The sequence below is a fragment of the Pristiophorus japonicus genome, unplaced genomic scaffold (assembly GCF_044704955.1).
Source record: "Pristiophorus japonicus isolate sPriJap1 unplaced genomic scaffold, sPriJap1.hap1 HAP1_SCAFFOLD_56, whole genome shotgun sequence".
Lineage (NCBI taxonomy): Eukaryota > Metazoa > Chordata > Chondrichthyes > Pristiophoridae > Pristiophorus > Pristiophorus japonicus.
The window spans coordinates 2,851,751-2,867,312 of NW_027254467.1; the positions used below are offsets into that span (position 1 = coordinate 2,851,751).

The 15,562-nt window shown below is 41.4% G+C and overlaps 1 protein-coding gene across 1 annotated transcript; it reads right to left on the reverse strand.

Moving 5' to 3' along the window:
• Positions 1 to 13,569: 13,569 nt before the first annotated feature.
• LOC139254521 (probable G-protein coupled receptor 139) lies at positions 13,570 to 14,978 on the reverse strand. The gene is made up of 2 exons (XM_070873741.1): positions 14,909 to 14,978; positions 13,570 to 14,480 (listed from the first exon to the last, which is right to left on the reverse strand). Exons 1-2 carry the CDS (start codon positions 14,976 to 14,978, stop codon positions 13,570 to 13,572), a joined length of 981 nt encoding a protein of 326 aa, XP_070729842.1.
• Positions 14,979 to 15,562: the final 584 nt, after the last annotated feature.

The following is a 15,562-nucleotide window of genomic DNA, read 5'->3' on the forward strand; positions in this document are numbered from 1 at the left end:
CCCTTAACGAAGGGATTAGATAAACGCTCTGCTGTCCTGCGTCATGAAAGGTCGTGGACAATTGAGCAACTAAGGGGAGGTGGAGGATCCATGAATACACCATAGCTTCAGTGCTGATGGAGCTCAGCACATGAGTACAAAAGACAAGCCTGAAGCGATTGCAAATATCTTCAGCTAGAAGTGCCGAGTGCATGATAAATCTCGTCCTTCTCCTGGCATTCCCAACATCACAGTTGCCAGTCTTAAGCCAATTCAATTCATTCCAGCACAGGGTATACTAGGAAAGTCTTCACTTCAGATTCACTTACTAACTAATCAGCGGTATAATCAATGCCTAATATTATTAACTGTACATTAAAAATGCCATTATATAATTGCTGCACTTATAATCATACTTGATAACTTGCTGTGAAATATCCTGGGCATCCCTGGTTTTTGAAGTAAGATGGAAAGTAACTAAAGGTGCCCGCGCCCTCCTTGACCAAAATGTCAAAAGACACTTTGAGCATTTCTTTGCAAAAATAAAGCTGCCTGTAAAACAATAAGGATAACTTGACAAGACTCTAGATATTTGATACGCGAAGCCATAACGAAATAATAATTGTTCACTTCCCAGGAGAGATCAATATCATCATGTCCCATTTGAGTTAGCCACTGCTCGGGAGTGAAAACAGACGGTGCTAGATAAAGGACGGGGTCATGAGGGTGATGGCCTGACAGAGACAGGCAGGATTACTGAGTATGTGGCACCTCTTTAATTGTGTATTTAAATTCAAGTGTAAGCCCCATGAATGGCTTAACTTGTCCCCATAGATTTTTCTGCGAAGAATGGGTATAAGAGGCCATCTCTTAGATATGTAATGCAGAATGATTCGGCAGAAAAGCTTGCGTATATCCACAGATTGACCTAGGATGTGCGGGCTGGAGGAGGGACCAAATGTGTGACACAAACCTTATTAAGAGACTAAAGAACCCATGGGGTGCTCGAGCGGGTTGCACAAGCTGATCACAACCGGTCTACCCAGGCCAGAACTGGTAAAATAACACTTGATTGCGCCTCGTTAGCTACTGCTCAGATACAATAATGTACCAGATCTTCCTTGCACTAAATGAAGTATAACCACTGTCACCAATTATGGTCAAGCCGAATCGTTGGGAAAATAAGATTGAGAAGGGTAATTGGCACAGACTCAGTAAATCAACACCTCCTGATATCACAAATTATAAAAAAAGCAGTACATGTACGGACCCGACAGCAACCTGGCTGTAGTGCTGAAGACTTGTGCACCAGAACCAAGCCCGCCTCCTTTGCTGGAGTAAAGCTAAAATACTAGTATCGAACTGAAAAAAAAACGAATACTTACCAAGGTATGTCATGTCCACAAAAAGTAAGCTAAATTGAATCCGGCTAATTACCGCCCATTCATTCGATTCTCACTCATCAGCAAATGATGGCAGGTTCCCTGGACAGTGCTATCAATCGGCAGTTGCTCACCAATAACCAGTTCGCCGATGTTCAGCTTTGGTTCTGCCCGCACTACTCGGCTCTATACCACATTACAGCCTTGGTATAAACATGGACAAAAGAATAAATTCGTGGGAGAAGCTGAAAGTGTCTGCCCTTGACATCAAGGCAGAATTTGACCGGGTGTGGCATCATGACGCACGAGAAACAGTGGGTAAAACTTCCACTGGGTTCAGTCATACCCAGCACAAAGGCAGATTTTTGTGGTTATTGGAGGTCAACCATCTAAGGCCCAGCATATCTCTCCAGGCATTCCTCAGGGAAGTGTCCAAGACCCAACCATCTTCAGGTGAATCATCAATGACTTTCCCTCCATAAGCAAGGGAGAAGTGAGGATATTCGATGATGATTGCACAGTGTTCTCTTCTCTTCGAAACTACTTAGATAACGAAGCAGCCATGCGCGCATACAGATAGACCTGGAAAAATCCAGACTTGAGCTCATAATTGTCAAATAAGAGTTATCACCCACAAGTGCCAGATAATGACGCTTTCCAACAAGGAAGAGTGTAACCACCGTCCCTTGATATCCAACGGCATTACTTTGACCGAGTCCTCCACCATCAACATCCTGCTGGTCCCCATTGACTAGAAATATAACTGGACCAGCCACATAAATACTTTTCCTGCAAGAGCAGATGACAGGCTTTATATGCTACGACGAGTGATGCACAACCCCAAAGCCTTTACACCAGCGACAAGTCAGTCGGGTGATTGTACACTCTCCACTTGCCTTGATGAGTGAAGCTCCAAAAACAAACAAGAAGCTCGACACAATCAATTAAAAAGCAACCCGCTTTATTAGCGCACTATCGACCACGTTAAACATTAATTCCCTTCACCACCAGCGCGACGTGGCTGCACTGTGTACCATCTATAAAACTACTGCAGCCACAAGTCAAAACCTATTCGACAGAACTTCTCAAAACCGCGACCTCTAAAACATAGAAGAATAAGGGCTTTATGCATTTGGGAAGAACACTACCTCCAAATTCTCCTGCAAGTGACACATCATCGCGCCTTGGAATATTATTGCCATTCATTCATCGTCACTGGGCTAATATCGTGGAGCTCTACCGAAGAACACTGCGAGCGCCCTCACCACACGGTCTGCTGCGGTTCACGAAGGCAGTTCAACACTGAATTGTCAACTTCAAACAGGATTGTGCAATAAATGTGAATATTGCCAACGACACCGTAATGCCGTGAATGCAGAAGCAAACTGTTTTTAAAACAGTAAAGCTGCCTGAAATGTTCTGTTTTAGGAGACTATCTATTGTGCAGCTATGTATTGGTCTTGCAGCAGTGTGTGGATGATTATAAGGTGCTCTTGTGTGAACGGCTCTGTGACTCGGAATTTCCTGATCAGTTGCTTTAATTAAACTTACGACACACATTGCTTCAGCGAAAATGAGCGCGAGGTATCTCAGGCACCCGATCAGCTTTAAAGAAAAGCTCATTTTAAGGCCCCTCAGCAAGAAAGGATCCACGTGGCAACCGATAACCCCGCTGCTGAAAAGGTTTCAATGATTCGTTTCTCTGTAACTAACGCCTGTGTTACAGGCAATGAAAGATGTTGATTCAATGATACAATTGTGAAAGACGAGGTTCTTGAAGCTATGTATCTATTTATTCACTCGTGGTCTATTTGGTTGACTGCCCAATGAAAGTGGAAAACTTTCCAGCAATCCAAGGAAGTACTCATGAATTAATTTAATCAATTTATAACCTCAGGCTGCTGTTGTTATTAATGCGCAGCATCCTTTGGCGCTGATTTACAGGGAAACACGCAATTCGCTTTGCAACCTTTGCTACTTAACCTCGTTAAGCAAATCTATGCGTTGATGATGTGCTAAGCAATGGATGGATAATGCTGATTACATCTCTTCCCGCTTTTTATTCGCCACTGTGCCTAACCTTAACTTTAGGCTACTTTTCTTGACCGTGAAATAGGGTTTAATACATGGCATGTGGTCTTGTTTTCTCCCTACTAGTTTTGCAAGGAAGATTTAATTCACTCACTCAGCAGCTTCAGGAATACCTAATCATCAGTTACAAATTTAGATCCGAACGTGGTTAAATGAAAGTCAGTTTGGGTAGCGAGTCAAACCTCATTGATTCCTGGAGCTCCACTAGGAGGAAATACCCCAGTCAATTCCTTAGTAACAAGATAAGGGAAGGAAATTAGCATTCATCAGATTCCTCAGCATTTTTCTGTCAAGATAGCTAAAAACAGCTTTACAACAATGGGATCTCCAGGACTTTGGAAGATACTTGGATTCACAGTGCGTGAGGTGCCGTGCATTTAATGATGTCTTTGGATCCCTTCTACAACCACACAAGGAGCATCCTTTGGTTGTACTTCAATAGAAGGCAGAAAACTGGAATGCCAGCTTTTGATTTGTTAAATTATGGACAAGCGCGGATGACTATCTACTTAAAATCTGTCAGCATAAACATGGAACTGATCAAAATAATGTTAAATAATCGAGTTCTTTTTATTGTCTCCTAAGCTGCAGTACATGAGGAGTCATTTAAAAGAGTGTTTTTATTCGCTGATTTCAAGAAAACTTGAGGGTTTCATCTCTTTAAATATTTATTGTCAAACGGCCAGCATCGAGCTTGATCAGTTTCCCACCATGTTTGCTTTGTTACTCAGCACATGGAGATTGCAGTTTGTTTACAGCAGAGTAGGTTGCGATGCTTTCAAACAGAAATATGTGATATTTGATAAACTTTCGACAATATAATTTTCATCTTCAGGGACAGATAATTGATGTGTTACGAATGACCACCTGGTAATTCAATAAATACTAAACAGAATACGGTTATCCAATGAGCTCAAATGTTCCACCCACCTTCACTCCTAACTCCCAATTTCACATTTTGATGATCTTGTAGATCTTTATGATTGAATTCTCTGCCACGAGGAACAATTTGAGCAAAGAAACTTGAGCATTCTCTTCATAATATTAAAAATGAGATTGGAAGGCTTGTAGGTAGAATTTAAGAATTCCTACAATGTGATCATAACTGGAAATGTGAATCACTGGAATCTCTTTTGCTGACCTGTGTGTACTATAAAGTGTGGAAGAATTTTTTCCATGATCAACCTTTCAGAAGTGAACAGAATATAAATGGGCTAATTTCAACAATTTCTGTAACAACAATAACACTTTGAGTTTGAACTCTATCGTTCGACGGACCATCTCGAACAAAGGGATGATTGGGAACGGGTACAGTGTGGATAGCTGTGGAACTGGAACGACAGAAGTAAAGGGAACCAGGAGAGCGCGGTGGCGGCGAGGGGTGGGGGGATGACAAAAACAAAGCGGGTAGATTCGAACAAATCAATCATATTTTGTTTTCAAATTTTAAATACCGATAAGTGAAATTATACTAACAGCGATTCGATAAAATGCTAAAGGAAGAAATGGGATGATTTTTAAACATGAATTGGACATGGTATTATGATCCATTTCGTTTAAAATTGAATTGTTGAAAATACATAACAGTTAAAGAAAAATCTTCAAACTGAGCAAGATATATCACGATAAGGCTAGATTGACCCAGTCTTAAGTTGAGAGGTGAGGGTTTGGGTGAGGCTTTGATGTCAGCGGGTGAATGACCTGGAAATTCGCGATATAGCCAGAGGATGGGTGGTTGTCCATAGAGCAGAGAAGGTTCAGGTGAAAGTTGAACGAGGTGTTCAAAATTAATAGTGGCCTGTGAAACATAAGCTCGCTAAGCAGAGAACACAACGTTATGGCAATTGGCAAAAGAGCCAGGGGAAACTTGGATTGTTTTAACACGGTGATTTCTAATGATCTGGAGTGCACTGGCTAACATGTTGATGGAAGCAGATTCAATAAAAACGAACGATTTGCGTTTATATGGCGTCTGTCTTTTACTGCGTAAGGGCGCGCTAAAACACATTACAGACAATTAATTACATTTAAAGTGGAGTCACTTGTGCAATGTTGTGCACAACAAGGTCCCGCAAACAGCAATGAAATGAGCACCAAGTAATGCTGTTACTTAAGAGATAGGATTTGGCCAGGATACTGTGGAGAAGACCTCTGCCGTTCTTCGAATTAATGCCATAATATGTGAGTGTAACATGGCTAATTTGCTGACGATGCCAATATTGGAGGAAAAGCAACGTGTGAAGAGGACACACAATATCTGCAAAAGGACATATACAGGCTAAGTGGAGTGTAATGTTGGAACGTGTGAGGTCATGCATTTTGGCAGAAAAATATCAAAGAGAAAGTTATTATTTAACTAGAGAAAGATTGCAAAGTGCTTCAGTACAGCGGGATCTGGGATACTTGTGCATGAAACACAAAAGGATTGTATGCAGATACAGCAACTGATCAAGAAGGCCAATGAAATCTTGGCCTTTATTGCAAAGAGGATGGATTATAAAGGCAGGGAAGTATTGCTACAGCGATACAAGGTATTAGTGAGGCCACACCTGGAATAATGCGTGTAGTTTTAGTTTCCATATTTACGAAAGGATATAGTTGCTTTGGAGGCAGTTCAGAGAAGGTTTACTAGGTTGGTTCCGGAGATGAAGGGGTTGACTTATGAGGAAAGGTCGAGTAGGTTGGGCCTCTGCTCATTGGAATTCAGAAGAATGAGAGGTGATCTTATCGAAACGTGTAAGATTATGAGGGGGCTTGACATGGTGGATGCAGAGAGGATGTTGCCACCGATGGCGGAGACTAGAACTAGAGGGCATGATCTTAGAATGTGGGGCCGACCATTTAAAACTGAGATGAGGAGAAATTTCCTCTCTCAGAGGGGTGTAAATCTGTGGAATGCGCTGCCTCAGAGAACTGTGGAAGTTGGGTCATTGAATATATTTAATGCAGAAATCGACAGTTTCTTAGATGATAAAGGGATAAGAGATTATGGGAAGTGGGTAGGGAAGTGGAGCTGAGTCCATGATCTGATCAGCTTATTGAATGGTGGAGCAGGCTCGAAGGTCCGTATGGCCTACTCCTGTTCCTTTTTCTTATGTTCTTACGTCCTGATGTTTTATGTACACCAGTGTGGACAGAAGTGGTCTCGGTCGCGTTTCACACAAAGGACCGCTCCTCTGACAATGCACCACACACTCAATGCTGCAGTCAGCTGTCAGTACAGCTTTTCGGTCCCGATTTCTGCAGAGGAACTTTAACCCACGAACCTCTGACTCAGAGAATCTGACGATCGGAACCATACTGACACCTTTTAAAGTCGTACATAACAAAAATAAATTGGATATATATTTTGGAAAGTTAATGTTTGATCAGCCATAACCTGATTGCATGGCGGAACAGGCTTGGGGGACTAAGTGGTCTCGTCCTCACCCTATGTTCCGATATTTGATAATCTAGAGGGAAAGGCCATGGGAATTGGACTAAATGAGTGCCTATATTACAGAACGGATATCGGCACGATAGGCCGAATGTCAGCAGTCCTTGCTCTAGTTAATTCAGAGACCGTGGTCCAGAACTTCAAGCAGGCTAACTTTGAAGGTATGAGGCGTGAATTGGCTAGGATAGATTGGCGAATGATACTGAAGAGGTTGACTGTGGATGGGCAATGTCAGACATTTAGAGACTGCATGGATGAACTACAACAATTGCACATTCCTGTCTGGCGTAAAAATAAAAAGGGAAGGTGGCTCAACCGTGGCTATCAAGGGAAATCAGGGATATTATAACGCCAAGGAAGTGGCATGCAAATTGGCCAGAAATAGCAGTGAACCCGGGGACTGGGAGAAATTGAGAACTCATCAGAGGAGGACAAAGGGTTTGATTAGGGCAGGGAAAATGGAGTACGAGAAGAAGCTTGCAGGGAACATTAAGATGGAGTGCAAAAGTTTCTATAGATATGTTAAGAGAAAAAGGTTAGTAAAGACAAACGTAGTCAGAATCAGAGGAAGTCACAACGGGGAACAAAGAAATGGCGGACAAATTGAACAAGTACTTTGTTTGGTATTCACTGAGGAGGACACAAACAACCTTCTGGATATAAAAGGTGTCGGAGGGTCAAGTAAGGAGGAAGAACTGAGGGAAATCCTTATTAGTCGGGAAATTGTATTGGGGAAACTGATGGGATTGAAGGCCGATAAATCCCCAGGGCCTGATGGACTGCATCCCAGAGTACTTAAGGACGTGGCCTTGGAAATAGTGGATGCATTGACAGTCATTTTCCACATTCCATTGATTCGGGATCAGTTCCTATGGAGTGGAGGGTAGCCAATGTTACCCCACTTTTTAAAAAAGGAGGGAGAGAGAAAACAGGGAATTATCGGTAGTGGGTAAAATGATGGAATCAATTATTAAGAATGTTATAGCAGTGCATTTGGAAAGTGCAGATCATGCTTGACAAATCTTCTGGAATTTTTTTAGGATGTTTCCAGTAGAGTGGACGAGGGAGAACCAGTTGATGTGGTATATTTGGACTTTCAGAAGGCTTTCGACAAGGTCCCACACAAGAGATTAATGTGCAACGTTAAAGAACATGGGATTGGGGGTAGTGTGCTGACATGGATTGAGAACTGTTTGTCAGACAGAAAGCGAAGAGTAGGAGTGAATGGGGACTTTTCAGAATGGCAGGCAGTGACTAGTGGTGTACTGCAAGGTTCTGTGCTGAGGCCCCAGCTGTTTACACTGTACATTAATGATTTAGACGGGGGGATTAAACGTAGTATCTCCAAAATTGCGGATGACACTTAGTTTGGTGGCAGTGTGAGCTGCGAGGAGGATGCTATGAGGCTGCAGCGTGACTTGGATAGGTTAGGTGAGTGGGCAAATGCATGGCAGATGAAGTATAACGTGGATAAATGTGAGGTTATCCACTTTAGTGGTAAAAACAGAGAAACAGACTATTATCTGAATGGTGACAGATTCGGAAAAGGGGAGGTGCAAAGGGACCTGGGTGTCATCGTACATCACTCATTGAAGATTGGCATGCAGGTACAGCAGGCGGTTAAGAAAGCAAGTGGCATGTTGGCCTTCATAGCGAGGAGATTTGAGTACAGGTGCAGGGAGGTGTTGCTACAGTTGTACATGGTCTTGGTGAGGCCACTCCTGGAGTATTGTGTACAGTTTTGGTCTCCTAACCTGAGGAAGGACATTCTTGCTATTGAGGGAGTGCAGCGAAGGTTCACCAGACTGATTCCCGGGATGGCGGGACTGACCTATCAAGAAAGACTGGATCAACTGGGCTTGTATTCACTGGAGTTCAGAAGAATGAGAGGGGACCTCATAGAAACGTTTAAAATTCTGATGGGGTTAGACAGGTTAGATGCAGGAAGAATGTTCCCAATGTTGGGGAAGTCCAGAACCAGGGGACACAGTCTAAGGATAAGGGGTAAGCCATTTATGACCGAGATGACGAGGAATTTCTTCACCCAGAGAGTTGTGAACCTGTGGAATTCTCTACCACAGAAAGTTGTTGAGGCCAGTTCACTGAATATATTCAAAAAGGAGTTAGATGAAGTCCTTACTACTAGGGGCATCAAGGGGTATGGTGAGAAAGCAGGAATGTGGTACTGAAGTTGCATGTTCAGCCATGAACTCATTGAATGGCGGTGCAGTCTACAAGGGCCGAATGGCCTACCCCTGCACCTATTTTCTATGTTTCTATGTTTCGATGTTTCTATGATACTATGCATCTTGCATTGCGCGTGAACCTGTGCCCATTCAAAGGAATGATATCTGAGGAAGCGCATTCACAATTTGCTAATAAACCACACACTGTTTGAGACTCGGGCAGTAGTGTGTGGAATTAAATAGTATATATCCACAATAAAAATAATGAAAGCCCCCATACGTCCAATAATTATATAGTGGTAATATAATCGGTACAGACACAGCTTTTTTCAGAATACAAGACCTTTAACAGGTAGATTATGAGGTTTAAATAAAAGCGTTTAATTAGTGTATGGAGCAGAGCACAAATAAATCATGGAATGGGTCATTGCTGGAACGATGATTACGCGATATTAAATGTAATTTAACCACATAACATGGGAATCTGGAATCCAGGCACACAGACACCACGAGATAATTGAATGGGGATTGACAGGAGCGTAAGTTTACTCACATCGTTTCATTGCCTCAATTAGAGAACATTCCTGAGGATCCGACGCTGGTTGAAATAAACCTAATTTTTAAATTAATCCCAGGAAAGATATAATGTGTGAGCACCTGCAAGAGGAGCAATATAAAATGGAATTATTTTGGTTTGAGAGACGATGTGTAATCTTTACCTGACCTGGTGGAGTTTCTGAAACACATCAGTGGCCTGTAGGGCGGGAGCAATGCAGTTCGAATGACCAAGTCGGATTTTTATGCAATAGTGCACAAGGTTCCAAAAATACAAACGGTGAAACGTTGTGGGATGCAGTTGGAAATTTTGCACTGCACAGAGAGCTTATTGCAAAATTACAGTAGGTTATTGACAAGTTGCAACATGTAAGTTACCATATCTACAAACGGTGAGGAATTATGGGATGGGGAATGTGCGAGAGCAGAGTGAGTAATTACAAAATGACAGTACGCTATCGACAAATGGGAACATATAAGGGACAGGTGATATTTTACACTCTCGGTTCATCTTTGATACCAGTTTTTTTGTAATGTTTGTTTAATAGAATCTCAACGGGAATAAGAGTATATTAGAAACAAAAACACTTTACAACCATAGAAATTCACTGGGTTGGTGTAGATCATTTGACCCAATCTCTCTCTACTGGGTTCTATCAAGCAGCAATCTAAATCAATCAGCACTGTCCTCCTATCTCCCCACAATCTGTTATGTTCTCTGCTTCATATATTCATCAAAGTTTTCCTTAACTATTACTTGAGGCCACACATTGTAAGCTCGATACACCCTTTGGCTGAACACATTCCCACTAACCACTCTGCTAATTACTTTTAATATGATCACACTTTATCGCTGACCATTCATCAAGACGGAATGATCCCTCCCACTTCACTATGCCAAAAATGTTCATAATGTTTAACATCTCATTTAAAGATCTTAGATGTGGATACTGCAGTAAAAAATCTATTAACTATGATGAGTGCAGTTCTGATCTATTGCACTATCCTTCTGTATCTACAATGCTCGCTCTCTGTGGATGTAATGGCCTTAAGGCCTTGAGGCGACCGAAGCTGTGCCTGCTATTCTAATGGTGGCCACAACAATGCTTTGTAAAGATTCATCAGCACTTGTTTATTATTGTATTTTATTCGCATGCATATCAAATATAAATTTCTGTTGGCTTTATTACGGACTGATCCACCTGCAAACTAGTTTTGTTGTCATCATGTAATTGGATCCCTAGTTCTCGCTGTGACATCCACTCTTCAGTTCATTTCCATGGAGACTGATACCATTCCTTGGCATTTCACGTAGATTGAGAAGAGTTCACCGATAAATAAATTGTAAAGGATTCATATGTTACGGAACAAGTAAATTGCAAAGATTTGAACAAATATTTTGTAACTGACTTCAAGTTAGAAGGCACAAGATGTATTCGAATCTAAGTGGGGAAAAAACGGATAATTAGCCTGAGGAACATAAACTAATTAATATCGGTAGACGAAAACAACTATAGAAAAGAAAGGGACCATTAGTTGAAAAGTACCCTGGATCTGATGGGCTTCATTTTACAGTACTAAAAGGGATGGCTGCAGAAATAGTGGATGCACTGGCTGTGATCTTTCAAAATTCCCTAGATTCAGTAACGGTCCCAGCGGATTGGAAGGTAGCAAATGTAACCCCGCTATTGAAGTTAGGAAGCAGTGATAAAACAGGGACTTTTGCCCATTTAGCCTGACATCAGTCATCGGAAAAATTACAGGAATACAATTATTAATAAGATGGTAGTAGTCTACTAAGAAAATGATAATATGATTATGCAAAATCAAATTCGTTGTCAGCAAAACAATGCATATTTCACACAGATATTAGGATTTTTTGAATATGTAACTTGCAGGGTACATAAAGGGGATCCAGTAGATGTAGTATATTTGGATTTCCAAAATACATTCGAAAAAGTGCGATATAAAAGGTTGTTATGTAAGATATGGGGAAATGGTGATGGGGTTAATGCAATAGCATGGATAAGAGATTGGTTAACAGAGAGAAAACAAGAGAGTTGTGATGATTGTGTCAATTTCAGATTGGCAGGCTGTAACTAATGTGGTGCCACATGGAGCAGTGCTTGAACCTCAGCTATTTACGCTATATATTACTGACTTAGATGAAGGGACCCACTGCAATGCATTCGTGTTTGCTGACGATTCAAAGCTAGGTGGACAAATAAGATGTGAATAGGATGCAAAGAGCCTGCAGCGGGATATAGCCAGATTAAGTGAGTGTGCAGAAAAGTGGCAGATTGAGTATAATGTGGACAAATGTGAAGTTATTCTCATTGGCAGCAATAACAGATAAAAATAATATTTTTCAATGGTGTGAAACTATTCCATGTTGGTGTGCAGAGAAATTTAGTTGCCCTCGTACAGGAAACATGGAGACAGCAGGTACAGCAAGCCATTATGAAGGCACGTTGCTTGTTAACTTCATCGCCATAGGGTTCGAGTGCAAGTTTAATAAAGTCTTGCTAAAATTCCACAGGGATCTGGTGCGACCACGCCAGTATTGTGCACAGTTTTGGTCTCCTAATTTAAGGAAATATATAATTGCGTTTGAGGCAGTGCAACACATCTTCACGAGATTGGTTTCTCGGCTGATGCATCGAGGAGACTGTACTTAAACTCTCCAGAGTTTAGAAGAATACGATGTGTTCTCAGAGAGGAATTGAAAGGATAAAGCTGAGAGATGGTTTTTCTTGGCTAGAGAGTCAAGAGCGAGGGGGTAGAGTCTTAGGGTAAGGAGGCACTGAAATGAGGAGGAATTTCTTCACCCAGAGGGATGTAAATCTTTGAAAATATCTAGCCCAAAGGGCTGTGGATGCTAAATCGTTGAGTATATTCAAAGCTGAGTTGGACAGATTTTATTCTCTATGTGAATTAAATAATTCGTTGATAGGTGGGGACATTGAAGTTGAAGTCGAAGATCAGCCATCATCTTATTGCATGGCAGACCAGGCGCTTAATGCCCCTGCTGCTCCTAATTGTTAAGTTTTTATACTTATATAAGACAATAATGTCCAAAGAAACTTAACGATCATCTGAAAATATTCAGCCAAACACAAGAATACCTAAGCATTAGGTCGATTTTATCAGAATTTCGGCAGTATTTTACAGATAACTTGCAAGAATTGTAATAATGAAGAACTTTATAGCAAACATTCATTTTGCATTCCTTTATTAATTTGTTTGGAAGAGTGTTTCAGAGAGTATATCAATAATATTACTTATGACAGTTTTGACGACAGCACAAAGGAAGAGCGGACCCAATCTATGAGCTGTGTGACAGAATCCACAGTGCATAATCGAGATTTTAAGTGAGTATCTGGGACAAATGAGTTGAAAACCACATCGATTCGCCGAGTTACAATTGTTTCCTCCATTCGAACGCTGCTCACGTGAGAAGTGCCTGATCGATTTGTCAATAAGGAATGGTGTACAATAGAGAGCCCCGTGCCAGCATTATGCGCACCGAACCTCCAACAAAGTTAGCAATAACGGCGATCGCAAGACCTTTGATTGTTTTGGCATTTAATGAAACGTTATTTATGCTGTTTAAGTGGTACGGCCGATCCCAGTATCTGCAGTGTAATGTGAATTATTCTAGAATCCTCATATCCAACTCAACTATTGAACTTCTTCATTATAATCTTTGATCTCTGAAGTTGAAATGTGCTAAATTTGCAGGAATGCTTTATGTTTACTCATTTAAAAGCGTTTAAAAATAAAGCAATGCAAACATCAAATGCATGTGACAAATTGGAGGAGAAGTGCAAAGAAGAACTCTCGCATTTGTCCCATTCGTAGAAAGATGTACGTCGATGCTGGAAATGGAGCTGAAATTGAGCTTTAGTGACGAAGAAGCTTTCATTTGACTGAATCCTTTTTATTCAAATTTTCTTACTCTTCGCAGAATGAGTGTCCAGGGTGATTTTAACAGATTCTTCAGCTCTTCTCTGAATTTCCTCTGGGTCGCTGCATAAATACACGGATTTTGAAAGCAACTCAGACACTTCAGCATCGCCCCGGTTTCAGTGGCGATATATCCAGGGTCTGTGAGATCACCGCGGTAATAATTGAGGTTCGCCAGTTTGGTAGTTACCAAACTCACGGCAGATGTCAGCCACAACAGTATAAAACTGCTGGATATAGTGAACAGTAAAATTACTGATTTCTTTCGACTCTCCATCTCCGGATCGCTCTGATTCTCACTCTTCTGGCCTCGGAGTCCCTTGCGTGATCTACTGGCCACTAAAATACGTCTGATTGTCAAACAATTTAACAAGGCAATTAAAGTAAATGGAAGCCAAACGCCCCAGGCGCTGTGAAACCAAACGTACGCTATACCTGCAGGTGATGAAATAAAAACCACACTTATCCGGCAGCCCCACTGCACATTGTTAATTATTTGCTGAGGTTCAAATGCAAACAAAACAGGGAAGTTCTTTAAAAAGATGAGGACTATGAAAGTTGTTATAACCGCGGCCGCATTTCTCTCCGTGCTATACTTTGATTTAAACTTCTGGCAGCAAATAACTACAAATCGGTCAAATGTGAAAGAGACAGTGAACCAAACTGAAAAATCGAGGTTGACAGCAGCCATGTATTGAATGAACTTACACACGGGTGTGTGGTAAATGAATGAAAGTGGAAAGTAATAACTGAATATATGATACACTGTTACATTGATGATCATGACCAGTAGATCTGCTGTTGCCATGGCCACCATGTAAAGAGAGATACACTTGGAAAGGCCGCAGTTTCCGCGGAAGAGTATCACCATTGTAACCAAGTTTGCTGTAAGAAAGAGCAAGGAGGCACATTTAATTTCTGTGTCAGGTTGGTATATATTTCGAGGTACATGTCCTCAGCATTTTACTCCGTTCAGTGTTATTGTCAACAATGAGCAGCGTGAGAACAGCATTTGTATTGGGGCCATTACCTGGGAAAGCGAACAACAATTTAATGAGATGCTGCAGTGCTCACTCCGCACGCGTAATGAAACAGTCTGGAAATCAGCTAAAATCCTTTTGCCGTACCTGCAGAGAACAGTATAAGTTCATTAATGTTACCAGCTTAAGGGGAACTGAGAATGTACGGGCACACGATTCACGATTTGCTTCCAGTCACTACCGACTCTGTCATACTGCCATCTAGAACATACTCCTTTTAGAACCGGGATACAATTAACAAAGATTAACAACAGACAGATTAGCATGGCTTACCGGGGAAACCGACAGCTGCAAGAATCGGGTAAAAAATCCCTTTTGTCTGCAGCATCGTTAGTTGACCCATTTTCAATGAGAATGGATGAATTATGTCGGAGCTAAACGGCTCTGACTGGATAAATACTGAGGCTGTGGAAGTGAATGTATATTTATCCACACATCAGTCCTCCAGGGAGTCAATCAGGTTAAATCATACATTGCATTAGTTACAGTCATTTAACAAATAGAATGACGTAAGTTGTTTTTTATCTGATACGTCAGGTTAAATAATAATTGAAATTGTTATTAGATAATGTCAGAAAAACATGCACTATTTAAACATTCTTTAAAATTAGAAAGTGCAATCTCCCGGTACTGCTGCAGAGCCTATTGCCACAGGAGCGCTACGTGTGCTGACCCTCTCCTTGACTCAGTCCTATTGGTCCAACCTTTCTGAAACAGACTTTGAACCAAAACGTATGGTATTGGTGATGACCACTGTCAAGCGGCATTAGTTGTAGTACAGCTACACTAACATGGGAGTTGAGGGTGTTCCTCCTGTACTTGTGGAAATACTACACATAAATGCGTGATGACCGTGTTTATTTGGCTCGATGGGTACCCCTGCACTTACAGTGTTTCTCCAGTACTAGTGGGATAGAAACATAGAAA